The sequence below is a fragment of the Scardinius erythrophthalmus genome, assembly GCF_964197995.2.
Source record: "Scardinius erythrophthalmus genome assembly, chromosome: 4".
NCBI lineage: Eukaryota > Metazoa > Chordata > Actinopteri > Cypriniformes > Leuciscidae > Scardinius > Scardinius erythrophthalmus.
In genome coordinates, this window is record NC_138224.1 from 19,044,067 (window position 1) to 19,065,453 (window position 21,387).

Genomic DNA, 21,387 nt, shown 5'->3' on the forward strand with positions numbered 1-21,387 from the left:
ATAATGCCATAGCCTACATGTTCAAAGCATATATTGCAGTATATTGAAAAATGGATGTGAAAATGGAAATGTATCATGTAATATATCACATTATACTTTGCAGTATATTCCCATATATTTTTGTTCCATTATTAGGCAACTCAGAGTTCAAGTTTTAACTTTAGAGCTGTTGAGCTTGGTAAAGCCGCAGTTTCCTCCTAATCTCGAACTGTTTCTCCTCCATATATTGCTTTAAAATATATCATTCTGTGCAGAATCCAAATGGGTCTGATACATTTTCTGGCATGCACCGACTCGCGCATATGTGATCCACTCTGTGCTATCGTGTCTCTGGACCGAAGCAGACTGTGTGCGCACTGCAGTGGTTTGCCTAACGTGAAACCAGATTTATTCGCCCATTTACACTATGAATAACTGGTGTCCAGTCCCATGGATCAAACATCAGGGGAAAAAGCTTCATTTTCTAAGTATATTTTAATATTTTAAGTCTACAACCAACATAAAAATCTCAAATATCTTTTAGGCCATGCAGTCACTTGAGCTTAAAATGCCAGGTGACTAATTGTTCTGGAAGTCATTAAAATGATATAATGACAGGCTGATGGTGCCACAAGAATGAGTGCAGATACTCTTAGAGCATTTTATTGGACAAAAATATGTATATGCCCTAAGCACATAAATGTGTTAGTAGCCTACCAGTGCAAAGCATTCAAAACTAAAGGCTAGTCACCAATCTGCAGGGTTACACAATCCTTAAATCCTTCTAATATGCTGAAACAAAAGGCTTTCACTGCTCAAAATGGTTGTGCTGATTGAAAACGCATGTTCTTTTCCAGGATTCACTGATAAACAGATAAGTTTGAAAAACAGCATTTACATCGACCTTTTATAAATGTAAAAAGTATGCAGTTGTTTTTTATTTAAATTAGATTGTAGAATTTCAAGATTTAAAGCAAAAACAGAATGGTCTAACTTTATCTTTGTGAAATAATTATGCTACATTAAACTGCACAAAACAAAAACAGCAGACAGACTGAATTAAAATGCAATTTCACTCTCTGACAGTAGGTGGCGCTTGCCGTTTCCTTTCTCGATAGAAATTACATCAAAAGTGGACAAAGTTGGTCAAAAATATACTTTTACTCACAAACTGACCACCAGCCCCAATTTCAAATGCCATTTTTATTTTTTCGTTCAACTGTCATGGAATCGAACGCACAAGATAGTGAAATATCATGGACAATGAAGAATAGGCCTATATTGCCTTCAAAAATTTAAGGTATCTCAATAGACAGAATGTTACATAATCATTGGATTTGGACATTGCAATATGTTGCTGCGGAGTCAGCATTTTTCAGCTTTCGGACACAGCCCTTATAGACAGGAGGTGTGTGCCTTTCCAAATCATGTCATAAATCAATTGAATTTAACACAGTTGGACTCCAGCTGTGGTATTTGGACAGACTGCTCTGCTGGCACAGGCTACTGGTTTTCAGATAGGAAGTATTCGAATTCGGATGCAGCGCATGTCAAAGTATGGTGCACCGTAGATAAATTAGAAGTATCTTAGAAGTAAGGGTCTGAATATTTTACATTTTTAATTATTATGAATATTTTTTTATATTAATTATATTTTTATATATTATATATATATATATATTTTATTTTTTTTTTGCTGTCATTATGGAGTATAGATTTGTTTGAAAAAAAAATGTTTTTAAAGCATTTTAGCATGAATTTTTTTTTCAAACAAATCTATACTCCATAATGACAGAAAAAAAAAAAATATATATATATAACTATCTATGATAGATGGGTCCTAAAAGCACTATAGAGTAAACTATAGTATGCTATGTAAATAACCTGCAATAACTTTCGGATGGATTGGTTCTCTTTCTCTCACGTAGCCTACTTGCATAATGAATTGTGATTGGTCCATTCTTTATAATTGCTATTTCGCAATCTATAGCCTTAAATTTAACACATAGGGAAAATACGTGCACTGAGCGTCGTGACAGCGGCATGATCGTGACAGCGTTGTGCAGGCGTTCGTTTACAGTAGGCTACACACACAACAAGAGTAAAACATTTAGGCTACTTCTTGCCTACTCTTCATGTCCATTTAAAGCGTAAGCTAAGTGCCTTGTATATCCTAAACCGTGTAGTTCGCACGGGCGCGCCCACGAAGTGAAAGTGAAAGATGGTGCGGACACAGAGTGACGTTTCCTTTCAAACCCACTCCGATGTCGCACCTCTCTGCCTGGCGGTGCGATTTCATATACATTTGTGAGGATTTACCCGTCTGCGCTCCTTCTGAATTCACCGGGATATTAAAGTGGACATGCATATGCTGGTTATATTGATTTTAATGACGGCCGCTCATCAGCATAATACAATTGCCAGAGCAAGCGGTAAGTTGAGGAACATCACGGGGAAAATAATACATTTATATGTTTGGCAAACCTGAACAGTGTTATTGCATAGGTTATAGCACATATGTTGAGGTTTAGCGTTAGGCTACTTTGTAACTGTGGAGTCTACAACCTACTAAATTGAATTGCTTGGCTAAAAAAAAAAAAACGTTTTACATTAATTGCTCGTGCATCACATGGCCTTCAAAAGTAAAACAAAAAACAAAAAAACGAAACCACGTCTTGAAAAAGAAACTAGAAGAAACTTTAACTGAAATATGAAGAATCGAAAACTCATTCTCGTGACAGTCTCCCAGATAGCCTTATTGCTATCCTATAATAATTAGCCTATATTATTTGCAGCTTGCTTGTTTGTTTATTTATTTATTTATTCTTAAATATGGTCCTTTTTCCATACTGGGAAGAACTGGAAGGGAAAATGCCTGATTAAAAGACTGCTGAATATGATCCGAAATGGTTTTCAGTAGGCTGTGACCATTCCTGCTGATTGGTCTTAACTCATTATAGTGAAAAAATAATGAATGAATTAATTAATTAATTAATTGATTGATTGATTGATTGATTGATATAAAAACATGGTACAGTTTTGTATAAAGTTATACATTCAAGTTATACAATTTCTATGTACTATATTGGGATCTTGAGCTAATTCTTCAGAAATTGGGAGTTTATATTGTTACATTACAATATGTATTAGATTTAAGCTATAGTCCCCCCCAAAAAGAAAGTTAGTTTTCCTCATGTTCTTTTAAACATGTATGCAAGTATTGTTTATGTTGAACACAAAATTATAATTTTGAAGAATTCTTTTTGGGAACACTTTATAATAAGGTTTCATTCGTTAACTATTTTAGTTAACATGAACTAAGAATTAACAAAACCTTTACAGCACTGATTGATATTAATGTTAATATCAACATTCACAGATACATTATTAAAATCAAATGTTGTATTTGTTAATATTAGTTAATGCACTGTGAACTAACAAACAATGAACAGCTGGGTTTTTATTAACATTAACAAAGATTAATAAATACTGTAACAAATGTATTGTTAGTTTATGTTAATACATGAACTAATGTTAACAAATGAGACCTTATTGGAAAGTGTTACCTCCTTTCTAATACAACAGTAGTTCATAACATGTCTGCCAAGCTTCAAAAAAGCATATATGAAGTACATACACTCACTGGCCACTTAGGTACACCTATTCACCTATACACCTATTCAGAAGACACACAGAGTGCCACTCCCGTCAGCTAAGAACAGGAAAATGAGCTTACTATTCATACGGGCTCGCCAAAATTGGACAATAGAAGATAGGAAAAACATTGGTGTCGATTTCAGCTGCAACATTCAGGGTCAGAATTTGGCATAAACAACATGAAAGCATGGATCCATACCGCTTTGTATCAACGGTTCAGGCTGGTGGTGCTGCTGTAATGGTGTGAGGGATATTTTTTGGCACACTTTGAGCCCCTTAGTGCCAATTGAGCATTGTTTAAATGCCACAGCCAACCTGAGTATTATTGCTGACCATGACCACCTATTTATAACCACAGTGTACTCATCTTCAGATGGCTACTTCCAGCAGAATAATGTATATCACAAAGCTCAAATCATCTCAAACTGGTTTCTTGAACATGATAGCGAGTTCACTTAACTCAAACAGCCTCCACAGTCAACAGATCTCAATCCAATAGAGGAACTTTGGGATTTGGTGGAACGGGAGATTAACATCATGCACGTGCAGCTGACAAATCTGTAACAGCTGCCTGATACTATAATGCAATACCAACATTTTTTGAGAAATGTTTCCAGCACAATGTTGAATCTATGCCATGAAGAATTAAGGCAGTTCTAAAAGCAAAAGGGGTCCAACCTGATACTAGCGAGTGTACCTAATAAAGATGCCAGTGAGTGCATGACTTGTTTTCTGAAGCTATAATGTCTTTGTGTGACAAACAGAATTAAATTTAAGTCGTTGTTCACAGATCTTTTTGACTAAACTAGTGGTATACTGAGGTTAATCATGTATAAGAAAGTCTTGATTAAGGGGAGGATAGTGATGACGTGTGGTTCAAAATGTAGTAAAAATAAAAATAGCTGAGGTTTGTATATGGTTTCCGTTATAAGCCCATCTTTAGTATGTCCACCCTCTGCACCCTAAATAACAAAACTCATTTATAATTTGCTAGATTTGCTTGGAATTATTAACACAGCAGCAGAGAATAGCACAGTTGTCATTTGTTCTATTCATGTTCAGGAGTTAAAGAGTCATCAGAGCAGCCCTTTTTGGACTTGATATTACAAGAAATGTGCACAAAGGATGTGGTGTGTGTGTGTGTGGCGAGTTTTTGATCTGTCACAGGAAGTGACAATTTGTCATCACAAATGACATCTCCTTCAGTTCCCCTTTAGTGATGTAGTGCAATAGTGATAGCTACTTTTTAGTGTAGTAATTTTTAGTGTTTTTGGTCCTTTCTATAACTTTTCAGATATAGTAAACCGTGTAGTTAGGCTTAGGGTTAGGCTTTTGCACCGGGTAGTTCTAGGAACTTATTTCTAGAAACTAGCCTCCAGGGTGGTTCCCTGAGAACTAATGATTCCCATTTTACTGGCTGCGTTTTCACCGCCAATAGGAACTCTGAAGTGACGTAAGCCGCGCTTGCTGTTGTGACTTTTATTTTGACGGCGCTGAGAACGCTAGAGCCTGAGCACACAGCGCTCCTATTCTCCATTTGTTTATGGTCTGTTTAATAGTCATTTCTAATACGTTATTGGATAGGACTGTAATACAAAGAAAGTAGACAGTAGCCTATATGAAAAAGTATTAGCGTATGGTGTGTGGTTGATGCCCAATGTCACTAGCAGAAATACATAATCATGTTTGTCTTGGTCGACTCAAAGTTGCGTTGGATTTTCTCCTTAGCCTAAAGGTTGAGAGGTCCATCTATCACTTTTTTCCATGTTCGTCGAGTTAGTTTCTGGAGTAAATATATAGGCTATAATCTGTGTGTAAAAATTTTTTTTTTCACTGGTGTTTTGCGCGCGTTCGGCCAATCAGCGAACACTAACGTCACTGGTAGTTCCCATAGTGCTGGTTTAGACCCTACTCTGAAGCAGGAGCTAAATTAGTTCCTCCAAAAGGAGGTCATAGAACTAAAATCGTTCCTAGCTCCTAAAGTGTGAACACGGCAAAATCCGGGTACTTCTGCAAATAGTTCCTCCGGATGCGAAAGCCCTTATCATTCTTTTGTGTTCCACTGAGAAAAAAAACTACTTGCGAGGGTAAAAAAGTCAATTCATAAAGTCAATCTTTATACACTCTAGACATACCATCATGTATTTGTATCATACCCTTGATGTAAAACATTGTATACACTCTTGCTAGTATAGTATTTTGCCTTTAATTGCCTTAGTGGCATAGATTCAACAAGTTGCTGGAAACATTCCTCAAATATTTTGTTTCATATTTTTATGATAGCATTACACAGTTCCTGCAGATCTGTCAGCTGCACATCCGTGATGTGAATCTCCAGCTCCACATGATCCCAAAGGTCCTCTATTGGATTGCAATCTGGTGACTGTGGAGGCCATTTGAGTTTAGTGAACTTGTGTGACCAGAGCGATCACAAGGAGAATCGCGTGTAAGGTGTAAACGTTGGAGCGGCGTTAGCATCCAAAAAGATGTTTATTACAAGCAAAACTTTTCCATAAATAGCTAAAATGAGCGCTCCCCTCCAGTTTGCACTTTCTTTAAGGCCATGCCCACTTAGCTAAAACAGGAAATATAAAATAGCAAACCCCATGTAAATATTATAAAATGCATAGGATCAGTAAAAACAGTGATGGAAGACAACTTCAAGGTCTTTCCATCACAGAACTTATTGTCATGTTCAAGAAACCAGTTTGAGATGATTTGAGCTTTGTGACATGCATTATCCTGCTGGAAGTAGCCATCAGAAGATGAGTACACTTTGGTTATAAATAGATGGACATGGTCAGCAATAATACTCAGGTTGGCTGTGGCGTTTAAACAATGCTCAATTGGTACTAAGGGGCCCAAAGTGTGCCAAAAATATCCCTCACGCGATTACAGCAGCACCACCAGCCTGAACCGTCAATACAAGGCAGGATGGATCCATGCGTTCATGCTGTTTACGCCAAATCCTGAACGTTGCAGCAGAAATCAAGACTCATCAGACCAGGCAATGCTTTTCCAATCTTCCATTGTCCAATTTTGGTGAGCCTGTGTGAATTGTAGCCTGTTCTCAGCTGACAGTGGCACTAGGTGTGATCTTCTGCTGCTGTAGCTCTTCTGCTTGAAGGTTCGGCATGCTGTGTGTTCAGAGATGTTCTTCTGCAGACCTCTGTTGTAACGAGTGCTTATTTGAGTTACTGTTGCCTTTCTATCAGCTCGAACCAGTCTGGTCATTCTCCTCTGACCTCTGGCATCAACTAGGTATTTTCACCAACAGAACTGCCAGTCACTGGATATTTTCTCTTTTTCGGACCGTTCTCTGTAAACCCTAGAGATGGTTGTGTGTGAAAATCCCAGGAGATCAGCAGTTTCTGAAATGTTCAAATTCACTTCAAGGATCAGTTCACTTCAGAATGAAAATTTCCTGATAATTTACTCACCCCCACTTCGTCTTTCTTTCTTCAGTCGGAAAGAAATTAAGGTTTTTGTGGAAAACATTCCAGGATTTTTCACCATATAGCGGACTTCAATGGAGTTCAACGAGTTGAAGGTTCAAATTGCAGTTTCAATACAGCTTCAAAGGGCTTTACATAATCGTAGCCCAGGAATAAGGGTCTTATCTAGCGAAACAATCAGAAAAAACATTGATATACATTTTAGATAAGACCCTTATTCCATGGCTGGGATCGTGTAGAGCCCTTTGAAGCTGTATTGAAACCTTCAGCTCGTTGGACCCCATTGAAGTCCGCTATATGGTGAAAAATCCTGGAATGTTTTCCTCAAAAATCTTAATTTCTTTCCGACTAAAGAAAGAAAGATGACATGGGGCTGAGTAAATTATCAGGACATTTTTATTCTGAAGTGAATTACTCCTTTAAATCACCTTTCTTCCCCATTCTGATTCTCAGTTTGTGGTGTTGCATAGTGGTTCAAGATATATATATATATATATACATAGTGGTCAGAGAGATTGCGAAAGCACTATTGCACAAATGCTCCCACCCCCACAGTCCTGTATCCTTTTGAATATTGGTTATGTTTTCCAAATTTAGGCTTGTTTCCAATTCAGTGAGATTACTCAGTCACTAAACGCTAGTGAGATAAGCACTATTTTGAAGTGATTGTGTTTCAGGGCTATTTTTAATTATATTTAGGTGGATGATAAATTATTAGTCTTTCACTATTTCCTCATTCCATTAGAGGAGTGACATACCCCTCCAAACTGTAACTTTATTCTCTCCTTTTTGAACAGCTATGTGCACTGTCTTGTCCAAAAATGTACTGGAGAGTTTTTGCACAGCAAAATGTGCTCAAGGGTTTTTGTATCACAATTATTTTGTTTTATCATGACCTTCCTCTGAACCATATGTTGTTTTTAGACTTCATGTTGGTTTCAAATGATTTTAAACAGACTTTTTTATACAATTTTCTAGATTTTTTTATTTTTTTATTTAATAATAATAATAATAAATATGTCATGTAGTGTAACCATCAAGTAAAAAGTAATAACATATTTTCCATGCGACCAGGAAGAGCTAAGATCACAACTGGACCCCTTTTTCTTTTCTTTTATCTATTGTACTCAGATTTGTTTATCTGGTGTGCTCCAGTTCGGAAAACCCTTTTCTTTTCTTTTTTTTACACAAACCAAAGCAAACTCTGAAAACACACAGAGGTTACAGTTCAACCTTACAATATTGGGATGATTTTTGCTACATGGCTTTCATGTGAAATGAGAGAGCACCACAACTAACCTAAAGACTGTAATAATGCTGCCTGCTCCAGTGCATTACATTTAAACAGGGTCACCAAACAATCTGTGAAGAAATGTGTACACAGTACCACTCTAACTTTCGGTATTCACTTACCTGATGCCAGAAAGCTGTGACATTTATGCATTTGGCAGACGCTTTTATCCAAAGCGACTTACATTGCATTTCAAGGTACACATTTACATTCTTATCTATTCTTGCTTTCCCTGGGAATCGAACCTATGACCTTGGCGTTACAACGCTCCACTGTTTGAGCTACAGGAAAGAAGTGTGTATTCCATGTGTACAGAAAGCTGTGATGTATTCCAAAATGTGTAAACTCTTTTATTTTTATTAACGAGTCATGTTTTGAATAGTTTCCATTGGGTCAAAATCCAGTTTCGGTCTGTCTTAAAATTTTTCCATTTACCATTTTTCCATTTTTGTAGCACTAATATGTGAAGGATTATAAAAACTGTAGATATTGTATACTTTTCCCCTCTATTCCAAGCTCCAAACTCTTCCTTAAAAGAAAAACTGAAAGGGGAAAAAGAGAGAAACTATGCCATAAAATCACTGGTATTTTCCGTTAACAGATGGATTGTGCATCTTGATTTGTGCACATTACAGAGAATCAATTATTTATAATATCAATGCAATAATGATTAATTGGATTTTATCTGAGTTTCTTTGATTGTATGTGTGATATTATTGTGACATTATTCTTACTTTGTCTCAGATTTCTGTGAATCCTGGAATGCCCCCAGCCACGCAGTTCCTTTTAATGAGAAACATCCTGTTAATAAGAGAATTCGCATTGACTGTGCAGAGGGCTACGTGAGGAAAGCAGGAACATCCAACATGATCATCTGCACAAAAATGGAAAATGGCACCATGAACTGGCAAAACAAGCTTCCCCTTGTGTGCATACGTAAGATTCTTGCTTATTGCAGAGAGATGTCCAGGGCTCATGACATGTCCGCTCCCTTTTTTTTACTTTAGCTAAATCATGACCACTATATAAATAAAATGAGGGAACAAATGATTAAATAATGGGGCAGAATTCATAATTTGTGGCCACGACTTCAATTTATTAATTTATTTTTTACTTTGAATGTCATGTGCGAGGATCTAGATACTAGATGGATTCCTTCTAACATTTTTTGTCTTAGTTGTTTAGGCAAATTAATAATTAAAGCCACTGAATTATCAAAATACTAATCAGAGTCTGTGCCCATCATACACTACACAATTTTCTACAAAATCTGTCAAATCTGACTGCCCTAATCTACATACTGACAAACTGGGTCAGAGATCGCAGATTCTACCCATCCTAAAAGCCCCCGCAACCATCAAAAAATCTCTATGAACGGAGTATATTAAAACGTGATATTAACTCAATATCAATATCAATAAATCAGCTCACTAACTTACAAAATCTCCTCGCCATTCATTGTCAATTGTGCTCATTCCTGTTGCATGTGCTCAATCTGCCAACCCGCGTGAGCATCAAGTCTGAGCAGAAGGGGGCAGGGGAAACAAGTTTCTCCATTATTTTGAATTTGGACTGCAGTACCCATTTCAACCGCTAGTTGTCAGTCTCACATACGGTGCCTTTAAAATGGTTTACTTTAGACATAAAATGTACAGAAAATTAATAAATAATAGAAATATAATTTCACTTACCTAGCCTATCATTTGAAGCAAAAATTCATCCTTCTGTCCCTTTAAATGTCCGTGTTAAAAGAGCACGTTCAGACATTTAGTGAAGCTGATTGCTGTAGCCTATATCCAACTTAGGCATGGAGTCGTCTTTCTTTCTTTCTTTCTTTCTTTCTTTTTTTAAATATGTAGCTGCTGTTCGAATGGTAGCTTGGCAAATTTGTTGGTGATCAAATATTCAAACTAACATCACATAATTTATATCTCTACAATGATTTGTTTCTAGCCTCCTCTGCAACGTATTTTTCTCAACACTCTTAACCGCTGAAAGTAAAATACTCGAGTCAAAAGTTTCTGGCTATAGATTTGTTCGAACACATTCAACCAAATGTTTAATTCCACATGAGTGTTTACTCTACGAAAGCAATCCGGTCTAATGCTTTTTTGTCTACCTCTGGAATTTATCGAAAATGGACTGCCTCAAAACATTTGAGACGCCATTTACACCTGTATTTAGCATCGTCCACTTGTGATCCAGTCGACCAAAATGCATCTTAATACCAGGTGTAAACAGGGCCTAGAGCACTTTTGCTAAACCTTAAGGGTTAGTTCACCCAAAAATGAAATGAAAAGTAATTAATTCTTCACCCTAATGTCATTCCAAAACCATAAGACTTTTGTTCATCTTTGAAACACAAATGAAGATCTTTTTAATGTATTCCGAAAGATTTCTATCCCAGTCCCTGCAACTACCTCTTTGTCAATCTAATACAATAATAAAACTAATCCATATGAATTGAGCGGTTTTGTCCAAATTTTCTGAAGAGACTAGATTGCTATATATGATGAACGGATTGAATTTAGACTTTTATTCACATATAAACATTGCGACATCAAAACATCAGCGAACATAAACAGAAGCTCAACAGAACCTGCTTGACGGTCAAGAACAAACCTGATTTCTCTTTATCTTTTCACTTTCTCTCCATTTACCATAACTGATGTGTGAGTTGATGAATATGTATATGTAAATAAAAGCCTAAATTAAATCTGTTCATCGTATAAAGCGATCGTGTATCTTCACCATGGACTAAACAGCTCAATTCATATGGATTAGTTTTACAATCTCTTTATGAACTTTTTGAAGAATCAAATTGGTAGTTGCATAGACTGTAAATGAAGAGACAGAAATCCCTCAGGTTTCATTAAAATATCTTAATTTGTGTTTCGAAGATGAAAGAAGGTCTTACGGGTTTGGAACGACATGAGGGTGAGTGATTAATGACAGAATTTTCATTTTTTGGGTGAACTATCCCTTTAAGGCTAATTCACACTGCATCGACCAGTCACCAGATTACATGTCACCGTTGTCATTGGTTGCCGTCTGTTGGTGCAGAGTGAATTGGCATTTAAAAACCACTCAAAACAAATAACGACAATAACGACAGGCTAAAAAACACCTTAGTAAAACAATGCCTTGGTAATCACTCACATCACCATTAGGAAACATCACATTTTCTTCTGATGATTCTAAAATGTATAAATTGGTTTAGTTTCACATCCTAACAGAAATCAGATGATCAATGTGGTGATTTTATTATTCCTTCTTTGCAGCTGATCCCAAAAAGCCACCTGTGACAAGTAAGTACATTCTTAAGTACCAATTCCAACCACTTTCTGTGTCTGTTGTTGAAGTGAAAAGTGAAGTTTGTAATTTATGCTACGTGGTTTTAACATTAACATTGGTCACGCTGAGCCAGTCACTGTAAGTAAATACGTAAACAAGCAATCTTTTGATAGCGCTTACTGTGTGTTTACATTTTTTAGGGGAATTAACCAACAAATAGTTTACTTATAAATGTCTCTGTATATAAAACGTATTTTAACAACAACAAAAAATTGCACACAATACTTTTAAACCCTATGACTTACCAAGATTGGCTCAAGCCTAAAGTGTCCTGTATTATTTATTTGCTTCAAATAAATAATAATGGGGATATTTTGGGGATATTTAATTTTATTTTATTAATCAATAAATTCCACTAGAAACAAACCTTGTTGTAATATTTTAATTTAATACTGTGAAGTTGCTTTGATACAATCTGTATTGTGAAAAGCGCTATACAAATATACTTGACTTGACTTGACTTGACTTCAGCAGAGACTACAACATCCACCACAGAAAGAACAGAATTAAAGAATCCCACAGTTATTGGCACAAGCATGCCAACCACAGGTAAATATGTTATATTATGCTTGTATGTGTTGATACTTTTGGGTAGAACCACATTTATGTTTATGATATGACACACAACAGGGCATATAACTTTGACAACAACAAATGAAGTTGTCACAAACAAAACAAGAAGAACTACACACCAGACAACTTTGAAGAGCACAACAAAAGAGGCAGAGTCCTTTACAACCAATGAAATTACTTCAACAAATTCAACATCCAGCAGCTTCACAAGCAGAGATTATATGACAACAACATCATCACATACCCCGCCAAGCCCTTTCACTACAACAACAGGTGAAGCCGTTCACTGTGATGGGTTGAAATGCATGGGACTAACCTTAATGGAATAGTTCACCTAAAAAATTAACATCCGGTCATTATTTACTCACCCTCGTGTTGTTCCTAACCAGCATGACTTTCTTTCTTCCATAGAACCCAAAAAGAGAAGTTTAGCAGAAAGTTCACACTGCTCTTTTCCACTGTAAATAATAACCAAGATTCGTTAAGCTCTTTATTAGCTCATGCACATATTCAAACTTCCTACTGCAAGATGTGTCACAACAAGTTTAAAAAAAAAGTCATAGAGGTTTGGAAAAACATAATTGATGACAGAATTTTCAGTTTTATTAATCTTCATTTCGCTAGAGCTGTGTTTATATAAATATACTAACGCTTATTATACAGTAAAATTCACTAAATAGCTGCACCACTTTTGCACATGGTACATCATTGTAATACTTACCATTTACTATTACTATTATTAACTAACCATCCACAATGCAGTTTAGTTGGTGCAGTGCTGAAATTGTCAATATTTAAATAAAGCCATTGACTCTCCTTTTTATGCAAACACGCCTCCTTTAGGCCCGTTACAGACTGCGGTTCATTCACTAAAATTGCCCAGCACAATTTGTATTGCACTATTATTGCCTAATGTAAATAAATGAACGTAGCCTAAACTATATAGAATAGAATAGAATAGAATGAGGCATTTATATAGCGCTTTCATATGTACTACTGTACACCCAAAGCGCTTTACAATCATATCAGGGGTCTCTCCTCAACCACCACCAGTGTGTAGCATCCACTTGGATGATGCGACGGCAGCCACAGAACAACGGCGCCAGTGCGCTCACCACACACCAGCTATAGGTGGAGAGAGGAGAGAGAGTGATGGAGCCAATTCAATGTAAGGGGATTATTAGGAGGCCATGATTGGTAAGGGCCAATGTGTGGAATGTGGCCAGGACACCGGGGTTACACCCCTACTCTTTACGAGAAATGCCATGGGATTTTTAATGACCACAGAGAGTCAGGACCTCGGTTTTACGTCTCATCCGAAGGACGGTGCTCTTTGACAGTATAGTGTCCCCGTCACTACACTGGGGTGTTAGGACCCACACAGACCACAGGGTGAGCACCCCCTGCTGGCCTCACTAACACCTCTTCCAGCAGCAACCTGGTTTTTCTCAGGAGGTCTCCCATCCAGGTACTAACCAGGCTCAGCCCTGCTTAGCTTCAGTGGGCAACCAGTCTTGGGCTACAGGGTGATATGGCTGATGGCATGAAAAAGATGTTGAGTGCACTCTCTAGCAATCATGGCAATGGTAATTGTAACCAGCCAAAGGCATTGCCAACCCCTGCATTTGAGAGGATATTTTGAACAAGAATATAATTTTTTAGTTAAAAGAGACTAAAGTAATTCTGTTTTGTGTGTGTGTGTGTGTGTGTGTGTGTGTGTTTGCACCATTGCCTGATCTACATAAGTCCTTTGAATCTGCTTTTCAATATTCTTACACTGTAAAAAATTTCTAACCCTCACAAATCAAAAATTTCAAGTGACCGATAACATCTACATTTTTCAATTGGCCCAAGTGAAATTCTGTAAATTATAAAATTAAATGTACAGAATTTCACTTGGGCCAATTGAAAAATGTAGATGTTATCGGTCACTTGAAATTTTTGATTTGGGAGGGTTAGAATTTTTTTACAATGTAACAATGAAAGTATAAAAGTAAATAGATCCTTTTTAGCTCACTGTATGCCAATTTTCTACATAGTTAAAATCTAAATATGTTTTTCAAAATGTTTTCGTCTTATTTAGGGATTCCTGTGGGGATTGTTTAGTCATTATTTAGTGATTACTGAGATGAAATAGTTTTTGGTATATGAAGACTTTAGTTGAACTAATTTGAAGCAGAACAGGATGTAAACCAGACTAGATCTTACTTCCTGTTATGCAGAAAAAATTAACCTCCATATTGCAAAACCTGCAATGTATATAACTAACCACATACAACTGACACGAAAAGTTAGGCCTTGTGGGCAGTGCTCTGACTTTCTTGTATTTAAGACTTTATGTCCTTCAATTTGAGTCCTTAAAATGGAAATTCCTGACTAATACTGTATCCCCATATCTAAAACAGTGTGCTAGTTTGTCATTTTCTAAGATGTTGCAACATCGCTTGCACAAAGTGGACTTATTAGGTGATAGCTAGCCATGCTGTAGATGTGTGCAGCGTGTAATTCTGATCGACCTGCTGCTCAAACATGGCTGTGATTTTTTTTAGCACCTTGTTGCATTTGTGGCCTTTTTTTTTATCCACTCCCTCTCTGCTCCTCTTTTGCATTTAAGCTCCATTTTTTTGCACGGTTGTTGGATAGCCAAACAAACAGGCAGTGTGTCGCTGTAATTGGGTCGTATGGTGGTGTCATTTTCACACAGGATTGCCTGATTCGTAGATTGTGAGGTCCGTCATTTTTTTCCTAGCTACATATCAGCCTATCACACGTCAAGAATGGTCACTGGGAAATGTGCCACCCCTGGAATGCGATTTCAACTGCAAATCCCCCTGACAATTATAAAAGATGTGTGTCCTGGTGCTGGGATTTGCTCCAACATGTAGCAGTGTTGTTGGTCTTTCCCGACCCTATCCCCTCTTTCTATACTATATAAGGCAAAAATAAATAAATCTAAAAACAAAAACAAACAAAAAACACTGCAGATCCCAGTAAGTAAGGAATAAGTCACCCAAAATGTGCTCACCCTCATGTTTTTCAAAACTCATTTGACTTTCGAGCTAGGGAATGTTATTAAATTACTTTTGAGGGAGAGTTATTAACTGCAGAACGTCCAAGCTGCTCCTAACATAAAGCTATAGTACGACTTCATAAGACTTAGAAAAAGAATCTTATTGACTGATTTTATGATGCTTTTTTGTCAGCCATGGTCATCTACTCTTATAGTGTTAATTTTTCAAAAATGCTGTATAAATTGCTAAATTTCTCCTTCTGTGATAAGTAAGTGGATTCTCACATGATGGTGAGTATTTACTTAGAACAGGGTTCCCACGGGTCCTTGAAATCCTTGAAAGTTGTGAATCTGAAAAAAAAAAAAAAAAATCCAAGGCCCTGGAAAGTTCCTTGAAAGTGCTTGAATTAGTTTTCTGGTAAAAATTTCCATATTATTTTCTCCAGTCCGCTAATGTGTTATTTTGCCAACACTTTGTGGCCTATGCATACTAGCTTGCTTGATTTATGTTACTTGCGCGCATTTACGCGTTACGTTCATAGACAGTAAAAGAAATGGACACAGCGACCCCATTGGATTCAACGGAGACAAAGTGAAGCCAGTTAGAAACTCTTACTTCCTGGGGGTCGAGCGTACTGCGCAGACTCAAACTGAGCTTGACTACGTAGATGTGACGTGAGCAAACCGTCTGTCTTCTAGTAGCTGTGCCAAGAGAAATCTGCATCATTCCCTTCCGAAACTTGCAGAGACGGAGAGTGTGAGTAGGAGGTGTCCATGAGATAGGAGCAGGAGAAACTTTTAGTAGGTGTTCTGATTAATTACTTTGTCATTTTGTCTCCACGTCCTCCCGATTGCCCGCGAGCTTCTCCTCCTGTCCATACGGTAATTTCCTACTGTGCGACAGAGAGTCGCGTGGCTATTACGCAATCGTTAGCCTATTTTTACAAAAACTGCTTCTACGGGGCCGTAACGTAAGCTACAAGGTAATGAAGCCTTTTATACATTTTCGTGTTTCTTTAGAAATAAATAATGGACAAATGGAGTCTTTAAACGCCTCAGATGTGAAGTTATTCGCTGTCAAAGTGATGCCAAAATGAATGGGAGTCAATGGGATGCTAACAGCAGGTGGGGGTCCGCTAGCCAATGGCGGCGCCCGGGGGTACCTTCAAAATAATAGAAATCCATGCCCCCCTGGTTATGTTAAGTGTTTCCCGCGTGAGGTACTTTGTGTTGTACGTTGCCATGACGTTCACGTGCGCACAAAACATCTACGATGGAACCTCAACGTTTGTTGTTCGACACAACAACATTTGTTCCCACATTAAGTCCTTGAATTTGAGGGTATTGGACCTGGAAAGTCCTTGAAAGGTCCTTGAATTTGAAGTTAACCAAGGTGTGGGAACCCTGTTAGAAGTGAACTATACCTTTAAGGGGATCATATCGTAGGCCTACATTTTCCACTTGTATTGTTGTAAAGTATTGTGCCAAAACATTCATATTTCATGACCATTTTTTTGTTTTATTTTTTACTTTCTGACCTTTACAATAAATGGCTCTCTTTTTTTTTTTTTTTTGCTGCTGCTGCTCCTTTAAACATTCCTAATGAAATTACCTCTTGAATGTTAACAGGACTAACACTTTGAAGAAGTCTTTGACATGGTCAATTAACATTTACATGTTGGCTTTCAATCCAATCACCACTATTTCAATATTTCTGACAGATTTTCTATAATAGTAATAATAATAATGCCAAACTTCTCTCACCCTCATCTTATTGCAATCACTCTGTCAAAACTCAGTCTCATTGTAATTCTGTCCTTCTCCCATTTTTATTAGGAGTCACTGTATGTGTGAACACCTCAACTGTTTCTGAAGGTAATTTCTTTGCTTGTAGTTAAATATCCTCTAACTTTTAGATTAGATTAGATTAGATACACTTTAGAATAATAGTAAAATCATTAAAAATAAAATCACATGTAATTAGGTATTATGCAGTGACTACGTGTTAAACAAATACAAACTCTTATATTTGGGATTCTTCAAAGTAGCCATGGACATTATCTCAACCAGCTTCATTTTTATTACAATAGTATGGCTGCTTCTGAAATTGCATACTTTCTTGAGTAGGTACTTATTTTTAATAAGTAATTACTTGACGAGCGCAAAAATTATCAGTCATCAGGGTAATTTTACAGGGTAAAAGTACTCTGAATTCTTCTGTCACATACTGTTTTTCGCCTACTATATAGTAGGGAAGTATGCAATTTCTGATGCTGCCTATAACATTTAAGGAGTCCTTTTCTCTCACAATTACTGAAAACATAAGTTTAATTTAAAAAATACAATTTAAAGGTACTGTCAAGCTCCCACCATTAAAGTAGCCAATACTCATGCATACTCGTGCACTATACAGTAAATCTCCCGAAGCCATACTGTCACGTGTCAGTGCTTATTTAGACTTTCAGTTACCTACATTAAGATGAGAAAAAAAATGTATTACAAGTTTTCTGTAATTTAATGTTTAAATATGCAAATTAGGCAATATCTAATTAAATATGCGTTAATTTGCATATATTTTAATCTGAAATCTGAGTATTGGATAAAGCCAGGTTAAAAATTATTTTTTCATTGTGTTCACATATTAGATGGGAAAAAAATTACAGAGGGATTCATGGATATCTACTTGTTATCCTGTAAATCAGAATATAGTCAATAGCCTTAAAAAAATTATTTTCGCCATGTTTTTTGGAATAAAATGTTATATAATTCACGCAAACAGACAAAGTGTAGTAAAATAAAGACCTAAATGTGTATTTCGGACTTTTTTTCACCACAAGTCTGAAAGAAGACACGTTATTGAAAACAAATATCCAAAAATCTCAAAATTGTCCAGTAAAAAAAACCCCAGTGTTTTTGCCTGCCGTGTCTCGCCTTAAGTTCCGTCTGTTCAGTCAGTCTTTGTCCGATCTCCGTTATATTTAATGTGTGTTGCTACCTGTTCTGCTGTCTCGGCAAAGATGGCCGCCGCCTCACTGCCTGAGTCCTCAGCCACGATGGCCGCCGACGCCACACCGCCTGAGCCTTCAGCCAGGATGGCCGTCCTAACGTCAGAGCCTGTTCCTGTTCCTAGACCTGTTCCTGCCCCAAGAACTGTTCCTGTTCCCAGACCTGTGTCTGTTCCCAAGCCTGTATCTGTCCCCGAGCCTGTATCTGTTCCCGAGCCTGTATCTGTCCCCGAGCCTGTATCTGTTCCCGAGCCTGAGCCTCAGTCCGTTCCCGAGCCTGAATCTGTTCCCAAGCCTGAATCTATTCCAGAACCTGAGCCTGAGATGGTTCCTGATCCTGTTCCTGAACTCCCACCCAGCCTCCCTCTCCCACCTCCCTGTCCCACCTCCCTCTCCCACCTCCTTCCATCATAATCTCCTCATCCACGCCTCCGCTGCTTCCTGTCAGCCTCTCAGATCACCCTTATTCCACCATCAGTGATGTGGGGTCTGCCAGTTTCCAGCTCCATCATGGTCGGTCCATCTCGGCCCATCGGTCCATTAGCTCTACCTTGGCTTCCACCTCCCTCATCTCCACCGTGGTCCATCAGTCCACCAGCTCTGCCGGGCTCCCTCGTCCCTCCGGCTATGCCTTGGTCGTTCGTCAGCCTGATCTCGCCTCGGGACTACACTTCTTTGGCTTCGCCTCGTCCCTTCATCCCTCTGGCTCCGTTGGGCTACTCACTCCCTCCAGCTCCACCTTGGTCCTCTGTCGCTCCGGATCCACCGCGGCCTTCTGGATCCCCGCCTGCGCCTCGGTCACCAGAGCCATCGGCATTGCCATGTCCCTCGGGATCCTCAGCATCGCCTTGGCTCGTCGGCTCTCCGACTTCAACCGGGTATCCTCTTCCACCTGCTCCGCCTCCGTCAGTCATGCCTCCACCATGGCTCCTCTCTCCGTCTGCTCCGCCCTGGCCGTCTGCACAACCTGCCATGGTCCCTCCTGCCTTCTGTCTGCCCTTCACCTGCTCTTCGTCCTCCTCCTGAGCCCCCTCCCTCCGCAGTTGGTCTATCTACGGCACGAGGACACGCCTACTGGGAGGGGGGAGGACTGTCACGTGTCAGTGCTTATTTGGACTTTCAGTTTGTGTTTTGATTGGTTCCTGTTTTCCTTTGTTCTTTTCCCGCCACTCCTTCGTTTCTATGGTTACTGTCATTTAGTTAAGCTGCATCACGTGTTTAGTTAATAATCATCATCTGTATCACCTGTGTTCCATTCATCAGTGTCATCTGTGTTTGTATTTAAGTTCTGTCTGTTCAGTCAGTCTTTGTCCAATCTCCGTTATATTTAGTGTGTGTTGCTACCTGTTCTGCTGTCCTGTGTTTAATTAAATTAAAGACACATACGAGCAAACAGAAATTCAAGTTGTTATTCATGGGAAATCTTCCCCTCTGTTATAGCTATTTAATGTAAATTACATATGTGCATATTAAAACATAGAAGATGAAGACACATTTGACATAATTTGCTCTTGCATGTTCTTGCATGTAATCCATCACACTAGATGTAAATACATGAGTAAATGCACATGAGATTAAATATATGATAGAGAGAAGATGTTAAGTGAAAAAAATATATCTGTCCATCACAGAAAGCTGATAAGTGGCCTCAAAAGACATAATAAGAGCTATATGTTTATGGTGTGTTCATCCTTTTGGAGCTCTACAGCTTTTGGCCATGCTCTGTTCATGCTTTTTCCACAAAAGCATACATTATTCATAATTTTTAATGAAAGAAAGTAATTTGGGTTTGGAACAACACAAGTGTGAGGAACTGATAACAGAATTTTTATTTTTGAACAAACTAACCAATTAAAATGTCTTTAATTTAGCAAATGATAAAGCGGAAGCCGCCACTGGGTATTACACATGTGAGTGCCATTTAATGCTGTTTATTTCCTGAAACAAATAATATTTAATATTTCTACACTTTGTGCTCTTCATTGTATTTTTTTAAAAATTATTTTTTTCTTTCTTTCTTTCTTTCTTTCTTTCTTTCTTTCTTTCTTTCTTTCTTTCTTTCTTTCTTTCTTTCTTTCTTTCTTTCATCAACACTCAGCAAAAGTAGCTGGAGTTACAAGCATAATTATCATCTGCCTGGCAGCAGCAGCTGTATTCCTTCTCGTGTGGAGGCGGAGGTATGTTTTATAAAATCTATTGTGTAATGTTTTATTTTGTAGGTTTTTTTTTTGCAGCTTCTTATTGAATTGTTTTCACCCTCCAACCCACAGGTTAAGACATCGAGAAAGAGACCGTCCAGAAGCTTCCTACATACCTGTACAGTTGATGTATCTGAACACTGATCAGCTGAACCAAACATTGCCATCAACAAACCCACAAGAGACTCTGTCAATGACACAAATCAACCACAAACAGGCTCCGCCTGGTGCAGACAACATGTGACAAGCTCCTCCCACAAACAGACTCCTGTTAAAGACTTTACCCTTAACAGTCCATGAAATACCATCTCAGCTGCACATATTTGATCCATCAACCTCCATCTATTGTACTTTACCTCACTCTACTCCTTTAGTTACCAGAAAATTAATAAAGTTTTATATTGTTTTTACATCATGGTCTTTATGTGTATATTGATCAATGACAAAACACATCACCCATCACAGAGATGCCTATTTGATATGCGGTTAGATTTTTTTATAGCATTTGCTCATCATCAATATGTCTCTAAAACATTTTAGAAAAGTTTGATTTAGAGTGTGAGTAAAATCGATAAAAAAAAATGTTTATCAGATGTTTTTAGACAGATGCTTTCCAGATTAATCACTTTTTAACAGACATCTTGGAAGACTTACATGTGCTGGGAAGAAACTTTTAGTGGTTTATCAAATGGTTTTGATCATGTAGTCAAGGGCTGCGTCTGAAAACTGAAAAACTGATAAATGTTGCCTTCGGAGGACACATTCCAAGGACGGAAGGCATCAAGGCACATCCAAATACAGTGTTATTTGCCATATTCACTTCCTGTCTCCTGGGATACCTTCATCTGATTGATTTTTGAAGGCA

General features: G+C 37.9%; 1 protein-coding gene across 8 annotated transcripts; it reads left to right on the plus strand.

Moving 5' to 3' along the window:
• Positions 1-1,958: 1,958 nt before the first annotated feature.
• On the plus strand, positions 1,959-20,931 carry il15ra (interleukin 15 receptor subunit alpha). 8 transcript variants are annotated; one of them, XM_081363386.1, is made up of 9 exons: positions 1,959-2,411; positions 9,127-9,318; positions 11,664-11,690; positions 12,208-12,285; positions 12,367-12,582; positions 17,156-17,194; positions 20,196-20,234; positions 20,423-20,501; positions 20,595-20,931. In XM_081363386.1, exons 1-9 carry the CDS (start codon positions 2,342-2,344, stop codon positions 20,764-20,766), a joined length of 912 nt encoding a protein of 303 aa, XP_081219512.1. In that variant the 5' UTR covers positions 1,959-2,341; the 3' UTR covers positions 20,767-20,931. The 8 variants fall into 8 exon arrangements, with proteins under 8 accessions (XP_081219512.1, XP_081219518.1, XP_081219515.1 ...); XM_081363387.1 differs by having other exon boundaries at positions 1,996-2,411; positions 12,211-12,285; XM_081363389.1 differs by lacking the exon at positions 17,156-17,194 and having other exon boundaries at positions 1,985-2,411; positions 12,211-12,285.
• Positions 20,932-21,387: the final 456 nt, after the last annotated feature.